This window comes from Camponotus vicinus, unplaced genomic scaffold (assembly GCF_025532165.1).
Source record: "Camponotus vicinus isolate PSW18456_S1 unplaced genomic scaffold, iyCamVici1.0 SCAF_7, whole genome shotgun sequence".
NCBI lineage: Eukaryota > Metazoa > Arthropoda > Insecta > Hymenoptera > Formicidae > Camponotus > Camponotus vicinus.
Window position 1 is genome coordinate 4,596,957 of NW_028141979.1, and position 14,892 is coordinate 4,611,848.

The 14,892-nt window shown below is 32.9% G+C and overlaps 2 protein-coding genes and 1 long non-coding RNA gene across 3 annotated transcripts; 2 read left to right on the plus strand and 1 right to left on the minus strand.

Annotated features, from left to right (window-relative positions):
* Window positions 1-41: 41 nt before the first annotated feature.
* LOC145975083 (uncharacterized) lies at window positions 42-7,230 on the plus strand. Its single transcript, XM_083105222.1, has 7 exons — window positions 42-325; window positions 1,266-1,526; window positions 1,614-1,851; window positions 2,107-2,387; window positions 2,485-2,978; window positions 4,594-4,836; window positions 5,131-7,230. Coding segments are annotated over exons 1-7 (1,848 nt in total). The 5' UTR covers window positions 42-323; the 3' UTR covers window positions 5,460-7,230.
* On the minus strand, window positions 1,599-7,362 carry LOC145975088 (uncharacterized). Its single transcript, XR_014439874.1, has 3 exons — window positions 7,227-7,362; window positions 4,657-4,870; window positions 1,599-2,774 (listed from the first exon to the last, which is right to left on the minus strand). It is a non-coding gene; the product is annotated as an uncharacterized LOC145975088 (long non-coding RNA).
* Window positions 7,363-8,038: 676 nt separating this feature from the next.
* Window positions 8,039-13,979, plus strand: LOC145975084 (uncharacterized). Its single transcript, XM_083105223.1, has 7 exons — window positions 8,039-8,208; window positions 8,452-9,656; window positions 9,962-10,021; window positions 11,931-12,161; window positions 12,300-12,470; window positions 12,610-12,774; window positions 12,917-13,979. Coding segments are annotated over exons 1-6 (1,815 nt in total). The 5' UTR covers window positions 8,039-8,206; the 3' UTR covers window positions 12,756-12,774; window positions 12,917-13,979.
* The last annotated feature ends 913 nt before the right edge of the window (window positions 13,980-14,892 follow it).

Here is a 14,892-nt window from a genome sequence, read left to right on the forward strand (position 1 = left end):
AAGCGTTCGCGTATCACTCCGCGTGGTTGCCGTGGAAACGGTTTACACGGAACTACTTGCGGAAGTTGGCCTGTTAATTTCGATCCGTCGAATCGCCGGTGGCGGGTCAAACGTTTCTCGCGTTTTTCCGCGTGTAAAAAACCGACTAGTTTCTATTAGTAATTCGCTCGATTTCGCCGAGATTCATCTGACTTGCCGAGAATCCAATTATTACGAGCGATTTAGATACATCGTTGATATACCATCGATTGGCTCCCGTGGAACCGTCCGTGGCTCCGATAGAGTCGTCCGTTACTCGCAGGAAGTTATTTTTCCGCTTTTCGATGTAAGTACGCAATGACAACGTCGTACGGGATGCAAAACGATCGCTCCCGACAATCAGTCGTCTTGTAAGACACGTGGGATATCCGCGAGATTCTTCGTAGAGGAACACGTATTGCTGTACAAGCAGCGTTTCGTGGTGAATGTTAATCGATAACGGAAGCTGTCTAACGATATTGACCGCTCGGAAATTGATATTTTTCTCGTTTGTCTGACCGCGACACGATCGAATTATTCCTGACTGAATTTACGGTGATTTGTTCGCGAAAAACGCGCATTAATTTCATTTTTCTTGAGATGCTTCGAGATGATACTCTGAGAATATAAAATGGACTATCCTATCTATAAAAAAAAAGAAGATAGTAATTAAAATTGCATTGTTCTTTATGACAATGCATCGTTCTTGATAAAAAAATAATCCGCTATCAAAGCTAAAAAAAAAGAGAAAATATAGTATTTTTTAATTTTTTTTCAATATTTGATGAAGATCAATTGATTATTTAATAATTTATAACGATAAGGATTATTTAACAATTTGTAATAACAACAAATATATATAACAATTGTTATATATATTTTAATACAAATTCTGATTTAATCTGTAGTAAAAAATAAGGTATAAAAATTATTATATTTACTATAAATCATATTCAGAATATCTGTGCTTAGCATTAATTGTAAAATAATTTGAATGATCAGAGCTTGTAAATTAAATTAAATTAAATTTGGAATTGTTATTAATTTTATCTATTCAAATTTAGTTAATAAAGCCTATGATTTATTGAACAGACTATTATATAATATATATAGATTGTACTTTTATTAAAATTCATAAAGCTAAAAAATAAAGATTATCTATCTATTAAAATTCATAATTTTCTAATATATATAAATGTTAGTATATATAAATGCTAGTATATATAAAAGTATATATAAATGTTTAGGTTTAGTCGTGACCGAGATCAGGGTAGGGGCCGTCGTGGTGGAACTATCAGGACAGGTACTAGTAGAGGAGGCAGTGATAATGGACGTGGGCACATTGCTAGCAGATTTGCTACACTTGGTAGAGGAAGCGCTAACAATGTACGAGGTGGATTAAAAGGAAAGCAACCTGGTGGTGGTTTAAGAAAAGTAAATTGGGATCTTCGCACTTTGGAACCACTACGCAAAGATTTTTATATAGAGCATCCTGCAGTTAGAAATAGGTATTTTATATAGTTTTTAATAATTAACATAATACAAAATATGCACATATATTAAATTTAATTACAATAAGAATATTTTGAATTTAGGTCTAATGAAGAAGTAAGTCAATTTCGCGAAAATGCAGAAATAACTGTAAAGGGTGAAAATGTTCCCAATCCTATACAATATTTTGAAGAGGGAAATTTTCCGCCCTATGTAATGGAGGGTATTCGTAGACAAGGATATTCACAGCCTACTCCAATTCAAGCGCAAGGATGGCCTATTGCCCTTAGTGGTAGAGATCTTGTAGCAATTGCTCAAACCGGTTCAGGAAAGACACTTGGAGTGAGTAGTATTAGAAATATATTTTAACTGTTTGAAATCTATGCTTTTTAGCAAATGAGAACAATTTTATAACATTATCTTGTTTCTTAAAAACATTTAATCTTATGTTTCTTATATTTAATAACAAATATCTTTAAAGCACAAATGTAACTTTATAATATAAATTTTGTATAATTTGAATAAACAAATAAATACACACATAAATATCCTTATACACATATGTATATATCAGAAATATTAAAAATTTTTTTTCAGTACATTTTACCTGCAATTGTGCATATCATACATCAACCACGCTTAAGCAATGGAGATGGTCCAATTGTCTTGGTCTTAGCTCCAACTAGAGAATTAGCACAACAAATTCAAGAAGTAGCTAATTGCTTTGGAGAGACTGCGGCTGTAAGAAATACATGTATCTTTGGTGGTGCGCCAAAAGGACCACAAGCACATGATTTGGAGAGAGGCATCGAAATATGCATTGCTACTCCAGGTAGACTTATAGATTTCTTAGAAAGAGGAACTACAAATTTACGTAGGTATGTATAATTTTAAATTTTACTAATTTATATATGTTAGACTGAAAATTATAAGAAATATGCAATTATTTGAATATCATTTTATTGTATTTGTTAGATGTACATATCTAGTACTCGATGAAGCAGATCGTATGCTAGACATGGGATTCGAGCCTCAGATACGAAAAATAATCGAGCAAATACGTCCCGACAGACAAGTTTTAATGTGGTCCGCGACATGGCCTAAAGAAGTTCGCGCTCTTGCCGAGGATTTTTTGACGGACTATGTTCATCTCAATATCGGCTCTTTGACCCTATCGGCCAATCACAATATCACTCAGATCATTGATGTTTGTCATGAGTATGAGAAAGACTCGAAATTGTATAGACTGCTTCAAGAGATCGGTACTGAAAAAGAGAATAAAACCATTATATTTGTGGAAACTAAACGTAAAGTGGACGATATCACGAGAAACATTAGACGTGATGGATGGCAAGCCGTGAGTATTCATGGTGACAAAAATCAGCAAGAAAGAGATCACGTGCTACAAGAATTTCGCAGTGGAAGAGCACCGATTTTAGTCGCAACCGATGTAGCTGCTAGAGGTTTGGGTAAGTAAAACTTTATTTATTTCGGCTACGCTTTGGTGTAGGTTACATTAGAAGAATTACGGTTAAACTGGGTATTGGCAACACTTATTGGATTAGCCAGTGATGCGTTATTAGAGTGAGGCCAGCCGACAGCTGTGTGTATGTAGCAGTGTGTGATGCATTGGAACTTTTTATTATTATTAGTTCTGATTGTATCATAGAATCATGTAAAATTTACAATATTTTTTATATAGTTTATGCTTTCCTACAAGCAACTTTTTGTTCTGCAATTATGTAGATATTAAACAATCTTTTTCTTTTTATTAAATTATTTTCTTTTATTGTTTTTATACATTTCTTTTTACTTTTTAATGTTATATATAATTCAATTTTTTTTTAATAAATTTATATTTCTCATTATTATACAAAAATTAAAAACATTTTCTCTATTCATATTTGATTTATAACTAAACTACTCATGATATTATTTTTATTAATATATGATTAACTTCGATCTTGAAAGAGTTTTACTAATTTTGACAATAATATGTATAAGAACAGGTTCTAAAAAATGCACACAAGCTACCACTAAGTCTGTCTGCTTTTCTTTTTCAGAGGCACAGAGTACCCTAACTCAACGCGGTGTACTGCCAGTATTGGGCAGACACAGTGACTATTTTATTTTCCTTTGCTTATATCTTATCACAATTTCCAAGGATAGATTCATATATTTGACTTCTATTTTAATTTTCTCATTATTGCAGAATAGTAAAATGAACTTTATAATAATATTTAATAAGTACATTACATGACATTCAATATATATTAAGTGACACATGACAATTAGATGATCACAAAATGTGTGTTTTAAATAATCATTACTTGATGTTAAAGAACCAAATGATTTTCTTTCAAAAGTCTACACACATTAAATAATTTTAAATATATAATTGTGATAATTTGCAATAACTCGAAAAGTGCAATTACTAAGTTATCAAGTGCCTCTAATTTTAAGGAATTGTTATATAATGCCTATCGAAACTAATGCACTCAGGCTTAAACCCTAAATTGCTGCCTCTATCCCAAACCAGACACAACCGCTGTGTCTGTCTAATCTCTAGGCCACCAATATTTTACCATAAGAAAGCAACCAGAATTGCCCCACACTTTAAAAACAGAGTCGGCTCTTGCTGATTTCACGTCGGAACGTCCAAGCGCAAGGTGGGTCTAAATTTATTTTATTGACTAAATTCTTAGCAGAAATTAATATCAATAATGCTTTATCAAAAAATAATATATTTTTTTATATCTCAATATGCGTTTAATTATTTCACTTGAAAAATATATATTTTCTCTTATTTAAAAAAAATTTGTTTTCTTATTTTAAACAAATTTACAATAATATATACATATGTATGAACACCACAAGCGTTGATTAACTTTTATTCTCAAATGTACTGTGATAATATTTTTGTAATCAAACAAAGAATATCTGAATTTATTTCTTAATCTATAAAGAATTAAAATATACTTTTTCTAAAAAAAATATAAGGATATATATGAAGAAAAGTATATCATATAAAATTATTGCTTATTAATATCAACAATTCTAACATTTTCCGTGACATTTTCACAGACGTGGATGATGTGAAATATGTGATAAATTTCGATTATCCATCCTCATCGGAGGACTACATACACAGAATCGGTCGAACCGGACGTAGACGACAAACTGGAACGGCATACGCGTTTTTCACGAGCCACAATATGAAGCACGCCGGAGACTTGATAGAGGTGTTACGAGAAGCTGGACAGAATGTCAATCCACGTCTCAGTGAAATGGCGGAAATGGCCAAAGCAGGAAATTTCAGCGGCAGAGGTATCTTTCCATAATAAAGTCGAATTTCTCTATCCTAAAAAAAAATTATTTTAAATTTCCATTACTCATATTTGTCACATCATTACATAAAATTATGCATAGTTTCTCTTGTTTCTCATTCATTTTTCATTCACTCTTATTCTAAGCATTTAGAATATCAGAACATAATATTTTCTTAGTATAGGGATTGAAAAACTGAAGAACTAAGAGAAAAATCTAAAATAGGAAAATTTAACTGTATACTAACTGTATATTTACTATAAATTATTTCATACATTTTATATCTACATTAAGGTGCAAAACGTTTTGGTGCTTCTGGTGGTAATGGTACTGAAAGAGGTAATGGTCGAAGAGGCAATGATGGTAGAGGAAGAGGAGGTACTTCAACAAGAGGAAGAGGTTCTTCTCGTGGCGGAAGTTCTTATCAATCTTCTTCAAGTGTTTATTCAGGATCGGATTATAATAATTATAACAATATGAAACAAAGTTCTTCTTTGGGTCAACAAAGTACGACATATGGATATAGCACACAAAGAAGCTATGGACAGGGAAGTATGCCTCAAAATTATGGGAGTAGCGATAACTATGGAAGCGGTTATCCATATAGAGGCACAACTTATTAATCGCGTTTTTACACGATCGATAGTACATAATAATCTTTTCGATGATGTATGAAATGTGTCATGTTTAGTTATAGTGAATTTGGTTGGATGCATACAGATTAAGGTCGACATAAAAGTTATAATAAATAAGAAAAAACACAGGAAACAAAAGAAAATAATAAATTATACAGAATAAAAAAAATATCGATATGATAGTGTATATTATATTATATTATCAAGGGAATAATAGTCGATTAATATTTGTAAGTCGACGATTTATTTGTCGATCTATCTGTTTGATAATATATTTATTACATGTAGTGTGTCCATCCATTTACATATTTAACGCAGTGAGTAATGAAAGCCTTTGACACCATTTTAATGCATTTGCAGCTAATTTTACAAATCAAAATTTAACAAGAGCAGAAGAATGAGTTCCTATATAATATGTATTAGAGTGCAATCACTCAAAAGTCAAGGTTTTTTTCTTGTTTAAATAATTATTTTATATTCTATTTTATACATGCAATAGATAAGAATTTTATTTATAAATTTTATGAAATGTTACACAGAAAATTACTGCAAGTAATATATATATATATACATATATATATTATTACACCGATTATGCATTATACTTGTTTGTAGCATATTAAACTTTGTTAATCTTAATAAGTAAGTAATTTTATTATATGCAGTGATAAAATGAAGAGAAAGTTGTGCAAGTTGGAGATGTTTGCATCATCAATATAGTTATGTGCAATACTTGACCAAAAATTTTTTATAAAGTAATTTAATATCATAAAGTATGTTTTACATTATTACTATTTTTATTTTTTATTGTTACAGTATGTTTTACTATCTTTCTGCGATAAATTTCTTGACACTTATCCTTAAAAAATCTGTTTCAAAAAACGAAAATTAAAGATTATTAATTTTATTTAATTTTTACAGTTTGATAGTATTATTATTTTATTTTAATTGCGTACTTAACTTCTTAAATAAAAATAATGTTTAATTTGCCAGGTGTTTTAGAGTTGATATTAAACAATTGTCCATTGTTATATGCCATTAAAAGGAAATGGCTAAGGAAATGTGATAAAAATTTGTCAATGAATCTGCAGAAAGAAATGTGATCGACACTGTATATGAATATTGATTTACATTTCTTTCGTTTTAATAGAAACTGTGAATTTTCTGTGACTATCTAGTCTTATAGCAAATTTGATTAAATATATTAATAAGCATGATAGGTGTTAAAATATAAACGAAATAATATAAAGATGTATATGGGTAACACACACACACACACACACACACTACAATTTTTAATTGTAGTGAATGCTTAATTCAAATTATCACATTGTTTGAGGGAATACATATTGGACATTTTACCATGATTAAGATACACTTGTAATTGCTTTTATACTTGGCTAAATTAATGTGCAAGAGGCTTTATCTGTATCAATATAATGTTATTTATATTAATTAACTAATATATATAATCAAATTTGCTATTTGATAATCGACTGAATAAGTGATTGATTGTTTATAATTATTTGTGATACTGGAGATTAACAACTGTTTTTAATAACTGTGATATTATTAGTATATTACTTAATGATAAATTGCTAGAGAGCTTATCAGAAAGAATTGATATGTCATTTGTTACATGGTTCTACGTTGCAAGATTAATAAAGTTAACTTTCGCTTTCTTGGAAAAATCTGCAGAATTTTCCCTTGCATTTGTACCATGAAATATACATCGTATCTCATATCTCTTGATACCTTTGTCCTCGATGAGAACTAAATCTTCATAAACTGTACTCATTAAAGCTTAATTAATGAAGAAATATTTAATTTAATTTTTTTTTTAATTTAATATAATTAATGGTTATAAATTAATAAATAGAAATATATATTTTCTAACCATATGGAACTTTTTATTAATTACATTTAATTTATAATTTTTACAATACAAAGCGTTAAAGATAATTGTTAAAAATCATTTTCATTTATATAGTAGGATCCCTGTTTTATGGATCTCTCTCTATTGTGAAACTTATATAAACTGAAATTCTCCCATTACTTTCACATGATCACGTGACAATGGCTGCGTTCAGCAAGAAAAGCTGCTTTGCAACTGTTGTAAAATTCGTGAATCTGATTGGTGTATGCTCTTAGATTCAGTCAAAATTAAGAGCATACACCAATCAGGCTCACGAATTTTACAACAGTTGCAAAGTAGCTTTTTCTGCTGAACGCAGCCAATGCGAGTGAAAAAAGCAGAAGTGAAAGACCTGCGCAGACAACGATATTCTCATTCTGCGCATGTCATTAAAATGAGGCTGAGGGTGACGTCAGGAGAGGGGGAAGTTTTACTATACATATCTCTATACCTAATTTTCAGACCGTTGCACGCACGTGATCCGTTTTCGACTTCCTGTTTCTATTACTTGTCAGTGTGTTTGAGACAATAATTGACTTCTTGACCTGGTAATGTAAGAAAAACACTCGCGATTGTCACGCGAAATACAAATTTTTTCTTCACCGATTGCATTTATAGCCTGTAAGTGCGATTGGCGGAGGGACTATTTCTCGTCGACGCTGTGACGTCAACATCCTGTTCTTACCGTTCTCGCTCTCTTCAGCCAAGGGCCTCCTCCGTACGAGGAAATCAATCATCGGTTCGGGCCACGTTTCAGGCTATTCACGGTAAACGCTAAGGAATTTGCACGGAAGCTAGCGGCACATTTTTCCTGCTTACAATGTAAGTTCTAAATCGCTACAATGTGATTCTAATCGACGCGAGATTCTCGTCTACTGTTCGATTATCATTCGACAACTTGTGCTCGGTTAATTCTGTACGCCATTTTGCGAATCCTCGTTGCTTTTTCGCAGTCGCGAGCGACTGCGAAAAGGAAATTAGTCTATATTTATTGATGAGAGGAAATTTTAATTTATATTTATTAAAAATAATGATTAATAATTTGAATTTGTTTGTTTAAAAAAGGGCATACGGCGAACGCGAACGTTCCGACAGGCGAGGTGGAGCACGCGGTGGCGGTGGTCGATTTGGTGGACGCGATGGTGGCGGAGGAGGTAGTAGATTCAGTAGCGGTGGGAATCGAGACAGCAATTTCGGGAATAACAACTTCAAGAATCGACAGCCCGGGGAGCGACTGCGTAAACCGCGATGGGACATGAGCAGCCTGCCGCAGTTCAGAAAAGACTTCTACCAGCCGCATCCCAACGTGACGGGACGCAACGTTCACGCGGTCGAGTCTTATCGTTCCGGTAAAGAGATCACCGTGAAGGGGGCCAACGTTCCATGTCCCAATATGCTTTTCGAGGAAGGCGGCTTCCCGGAATACGTTCTCAACGAGATTCGTAGACAGGGATTCGACGAACCGACCGCCATCCAGGCTCAAGGTTGGCCCATTGCTCTGTCCGGTCGCGATATGGTCGGTATAGCGCAAACAGGTTCGGGAAAGACATTGGCGTATATCTTACCGGCGATCGTACATATAAATCATCAGCCTAGACTGAGCAGAAATGATGGTCCAATCGCTCTTATCTTAGCACCGACCCGAGAATTGGCGCAGCAAATTCAACAAGTAGCGTCAGATTTCGGCATGTCTTCGCAAGTACGAAATACGTGCATCTTTGGTGGTGCCCCGAAAGGTCCACAGGCACGTGACTTGGAACGTGGAGTAGAAATTTGCATCGCCACACCAGGTCGCCTTATAGATTTCTTGGAACGAGGTACCACGAATCTACGTAGGTGTACTTATTTAGTGCTCGACGAGGCTGATAGGATGTTAGATATGGGCTTTGAGCCACAAATTAGAAAAATTGTAGAACAAATACGTCCCGACCGTCAGACTCTCATGTGGTCGGCGACGTGGCCAAAGGAAGTGCGTAATCTCGCGGAGGAATTCTTAACAGACTATATACAAATCAATATTGGCTCTCTACAATTGGCTGCCAATCATAATATTTTGCAAATTGTGGATGTGTGCGAAGAGTACGAGAAGGAGAGTAAACTTATGAAGCTTTTGGAAGAGATTTCCAACGAACCGGAAAATAAGACTATAATATTCGTGGAAACTAAGAGGAAAGTAGATGATATAACAAGGGCCATTAATAGATACGGATGGCAAGCAATTGGCATTCATGGAGACAAAAGCCAACAAGAAAGAGATTATGTACTAAATCGTGAGTGATATTATTATGACGTTTTAATCTATGAAAAGCAAACAATATTTTCAATTATAAATATTACTTGAAATTTTATTTTAAATTTATTGTAAAAATTAATTATTTGTTGAATCCAGAATTGTACAAAAAGAATAACTTACTATGATACATTTGAAATCTTTTTTAAAATTATACATTTCAATACTTCTCTCTAAAGAAAAAGGAAATTAAAAATATAGCTAACATTTGTCCTTATATTAAATTATTTTACATTGCTTTTAAAAACTGTAATGTGATTTCTAATGCGAGAGGTATTATTTTAGAGTTCCGGAATAGCAGGTCTGCCATCCTAGTGGCTACGGATGTGGCGGCGAGAGGTTTAGGTAAGAATTTGCAGATATATGGGTATGATGTAAGGGTCAGGCTGCGATGGTTATTTCACATTTGTGAAAGTTGTAATATTGTATGTGGCAACAGATAACGGCATGTGCCAGACTGATTGACGTTATTTTTTTTTTCTTTTTTTTTACACAAGTGTGGTTGGAGATAATTTGATTACTCTTAAGGAATTTCAGGAATTAAATGCCCCATTTTAATTTCACCATTGACACCTTTTTATTTCGTTAATTTTATTATCTAATTATTTCTTTTCGCCGACTAATTAATTGAGAATCTCGATAAGTGCGCATTCGAACGCACTAAAGTAATTAACACTCTTTTCAGCGATACAAATAGTAAAGGAATAAGTTTCAACTATTCTGTTAACTTCTTCTAAGTCTCGACTTCTATCTATAGATTAATATGTAGGTGGATTTTGACGTTCTTTTATTCTACAAACAATAATATGTAGTACATGTTAGAGCTTGATCGATGCGCGTTTAAATAAAACATAGAAAGAAAAAGAACGTCAAAATATTTCAGCTTTAAGAGTAAGAAAGGTAAGCGATTTATGTAGTCAGGTTCATCTCTTCCGATTTGTACTCTCAGATCGAAACAAGTCTTGTCAGTCTGGTATTAACGTGCTGTTCTATGTGTTTTCAGAGGCACATGCGAGTCAGGAGTCTTAGAACTCTGCAGCTAGCTTTGGAAAATGTAATTGAACGGGGCGTGACTGCTGGTCGCCGCCCCCTCGCAACAAGCTAACGCTGTGCCTCGGTCACCTTGCCACTCGAAAAACACTCTCTGTACCTGCTACGGTCCAAAGTATGGAAAACAATATCGTGATGTTAGGCGTTTAGCGCGTAAACACAAGAAAACAAAAGAAAAAAAAATAGATATCGTCATCGGTTACATTCGTTAGATTGCAACAATTGCATCAAGTCGCGCTCTGCATTAATTGTGATATTATTCTAAAGTTATCGATATATATATCTGCGTCTTATCTCGCAAGGATATAAGGATGGATGATTTTTGATAGTATACGCTCTCTGCTAAGTTTTCTATATGTTTACATTATTTATTAATTTGGATCGTGTGCGAAGATTCTATAAACTTAGTAATTAAATTAAACATAATGATAATTACTAATAATAATTATAACATTGAAGTGGGAGAGTCTTCACAATATTGTGGTGCGTAATTCTTGATGCTTAATTATTCGATGGGAGTAGTACATGTGGGGGTTGAGTGGAGAACGCAAGATGCTCACTTGGTGTTCCAACCTCTTCACCGAAGCAATGTACAAGGACCAAATTTCGAAATAGCCAGCACAGATCCATACTTTGGTGCAGGAGAGAAGGGTGTAATGTTGCCTCTCTAAGAATAAAAATGTAGAGCTCGCTGAATACGTGAAGCGAGAATTCCATGAGAACCATCTGAGCTCTGATTCCTCTACATTTCCAAAAAATGTATTTACATTTCCAGCTTTAGTCGCAAACAGGTAATTAACATGCAGACTTGCTCTTTGTGGTCAACTTGAGTGTTGTTATATGCAAATTGCAAATGGAACTAAAGTTATTTTTATTGCATCTTTGTGGAATGGTATCATCTATTTAAGGTAATCTTTGTGTTTGTTCGTTCTTGATATTTGAATATTATTTCGAAATGTCAAATATGTAGAAGCATCGCTGAAGATTTCATCCCTCTATATATCTTATAATAGCAATTGTTTCAAGATTTGATGTAAAAAAATCGATAATCTAATAAGATTCGAGATCCTAGATTCTTTAATTCCATTAGCAAAAGGCAACGTTCTGGTAAAATGCTTGAATCAATTCGCTTTATAAATTAATTGAACCACAAAGGAACAAGCATCTTTTGCATGCCTCGATTTTAATTCATTGCATCTCGCAGATGTCGAGGATGTCAAATTTGTGATAAACTTGGACTATCCGTCCAACTCTGAGGACTATGTGCACCGTATCGGACGTACGGGTCGTTCGCAGCGTACAGGAACCGCATATGCCTTTTTCACACCCGCCAATGCGCATAAGGCTAGTGACTTGATCCAAGTTTTAGAAGAGGCCAAGCAAGTTGTCAATCCGAAATTATACGAGTTATCTAGAAATCCTGGCGTGTATAAGAGTAAGTATTATTTATTCTTTTCGTCAGAATTTAAACAGAAGTTTAAACAGCCTATTTACATCTAAAAATAATTATTTAAAAAAATGTATAAATTTTATCTTTCTCTTTATCATTTCTAATATTACACTAATTGATCAGGAGGACGATATGGTGGACGCAGCGGGGGTGGTGGCGGCGGACGAGGGTCCGGAGGCCGCGGTGGCGGTTCGCGAGGTTCTCGTGGAGGTCGCGAGGCGGGAGATAGAGGAAGATTCGATCGTTCCGGCGGTGCAAATGATCGTGCTAATAAATGGGCCGGAAGTAGCAGTGGTAGGTTTAAAAAAAACTTTGAAATCAATTGCTTATCGTTATCCATATTAAATTATATATGACATTCCATAAAATTATAAAGTAATAAAAGATTGATAAAATATATTGTAGTTTAATATCTGACATTTGTTTCATGTAGGTGGCATGGGCGGAGCTAGCTATGGAAGCAGTAAATCATTTCCCCAAAACAATTTTAGCAGTGGAACTTCAGGTGGTGGTTCCAGCAACTACAGCCAGAATGGCGGATATGGCGGAGGAAGTTATAGGCAACAAAATGGCTATTGATTCTAAATGAAAGATAAAAGTAAGTATTTATATAATGTTTCGGAAAAAAAGCATAGAAAAGACTATCTGTAATAAAAATTATCTAGAAAAGAATTAATTGTCCTAAGGACAATAGATTTACTATTTGCTTGTCTTTATATATCTTTTTTTATTTGTAACAGAGAATGTTCCAGAGGCTCCAGGGATGATAGATATCGGCGAGCATACCAGCCGACAAGCCCAGAGTCACCCAGAATCGTTCCGAAAGATGTACACTCATACATTCTCATGAGCATTCACCTTCACCTTCTTTTTCCTTTCCTAGTACACGTAAGATTTCCATTAGCTTATTTAATTAACATCGCAATTAGTTATACAAATCATATTATACAAATCATATTTAGGATAGCTCTTTAAATATATTTAGATGGTCAATTACACCCCCTGTAATTGTCACCGAATGGTGTAGTATTAAAACAATTCGATTGGCTTGTTGCTGTACATTCAATAAAATAGCATAAGAATAATAGCAGAAGAGGTGTTAAAACTTGTTACACTTTTAAGTGATTTTTTTTCTTGCCTCAACATTTTTTGATGTTTTCCTTTTTTTTTTATAACATTTTAAATTATACGTAATAATATCTTTTTAAAAGAAAATAAAGAAATAAAAAAAGAAAGTTTCATCCAAAATAGATAATATTCAGGGAAACAACGTAATAATAGATAGTATTCTGGGAAAATATGAAATAAGAATCATAAGAACAAATAATATGATAATTCTCTATATATATGTGTTTTTTTACAATCTATTTACAATAGGACATTAAAATTACATCAACTTGCTCGGTCACAGAGCGAATATATTTTTTAGAGGTGCTCACATAAAAGTGCATTGTAACGTGAATCGTAAAATCGATATTCATTAAATGCATCAAGTATATACAATGACAAGTTACTTTATGTATAAGATCTGCATGTGAGTCACATAAATGCGATTACGATAACGTATAATAAAGTAAGTACGATAAAGTATAATAGTAGATCTACTATGAAGTATCATCTTATCTAAAATGATATTACTAATTGTACTATGCCATTATCGAGAATAATCGTTATCGAGTGTGAAAAAAATACCGCCTTCATTGATTGGTTGATCCGGTTTATCAAGAATCATACGATGCGGTCAGAGTTTGCTCTTTGATTCTATACACATACTCGGCCAAATACATGCCTTTATCGCAATGAGATATTTGTTATGTGCTAATTATGTCCTACTTTTCCGCTAATCGAGTCTTTTCAGTTATTTACTACAATTATATGCGGTTTATACCATACATATAAAATAAATATCACGTGGTTCTTGTTCTTGTTATAAGATTTTAGAATATATTACATGCATGTAAATTTAAAATGTCAAACATTTTTCATAAATAGTAAAATGATGTAAATGCAGTTTTTAATAGATGTATTTTTAATTTAAAATTACATAATTTAAATGACATATATCGTCAACTATCTAGCTTTTAAACCAAATTTTCCAATCTGCATATTCCAGAGATTCAGGACATAATAATGGATGCGTTTGGTTCGTCGATATTTTTAGAATAACACGATTAAAAATTTAATCCAAATTGTCAGTTTGTTACTTTGAAAATTTTTTCCATTTCATAAAAAAATCTCAAATTATATTAAGATCAACAAAATATCAAATTCTCTATGATTTCATTTTATAACTATTCACTTTATGCTAATGACTATGGTAATAAATATGTAGCTTGTTCCATGCATAAATGTATGTCTACAGGTCTACATAAAAAGAAGAATTAAAACTCGTATATATTAGAAATTAAAATTAGAATCTACGTAATGAATAATGAGTTTGTGTGAAACAAACAGGATTCAGTGTCTCTGTGAATGAAACAATTTGTACATATGTATATAAACATAATTATATCCCAATTACTGTATAATGCGATAAAATTCACTTAAAGAATATGATATAATGTATTCGTATTTATTATTCAAATACTCGACAATCAATTGTATAATTTTATATATACCTAGCACATATTGATATTAAAAGGTCACGCGATTAATTTTGTCGAATCTGCTTTTTACTTAAATGCTCATTTATCAATCAATGTCAGAAAGTGCAATC

What these genes read in the sequence shown, in the direction of transcription:
- LOC145975083 (XM_083105222.1), top strand. An exon ending in CATCCTGCAGTTAGAAATAG is followed by an intron (nt 1,527 to 1,613) that starts GTATTTTATATA and finishes TTTTGAATTTAG; the next exon opens with GTCTAATGAAGAAGTAAGTC. An exon ending in GGAACTACAAATTTACGTAG is followed by an intron (nt 2,388 to 2,484) that starts GTATGTATAATT and finishes TGTATTTGTTAG; the next exon opens with ATGTACATATCTAGTACTCG.
- LOC145975084 (XM_083105223.1), top strand. An exon ending in AAGAGATTATGTACTAAATC is followed by an intron (nt 9,657 to 9,961) that starts GTGAGTGATATT and finishes GTATTATTTTAG; the next exon opens with AGTTCCGGAATAGCAGGTCT. An exon ending in ATGGGCCGGAAGTAGCAGTG is followed by an intron (nt 12,471 to 12,609) that starts GTAGGTTTAAAA and finishes TGTTTCATGTAG; the next exon opens with GTGGCATGGGCGGAGCTAGC.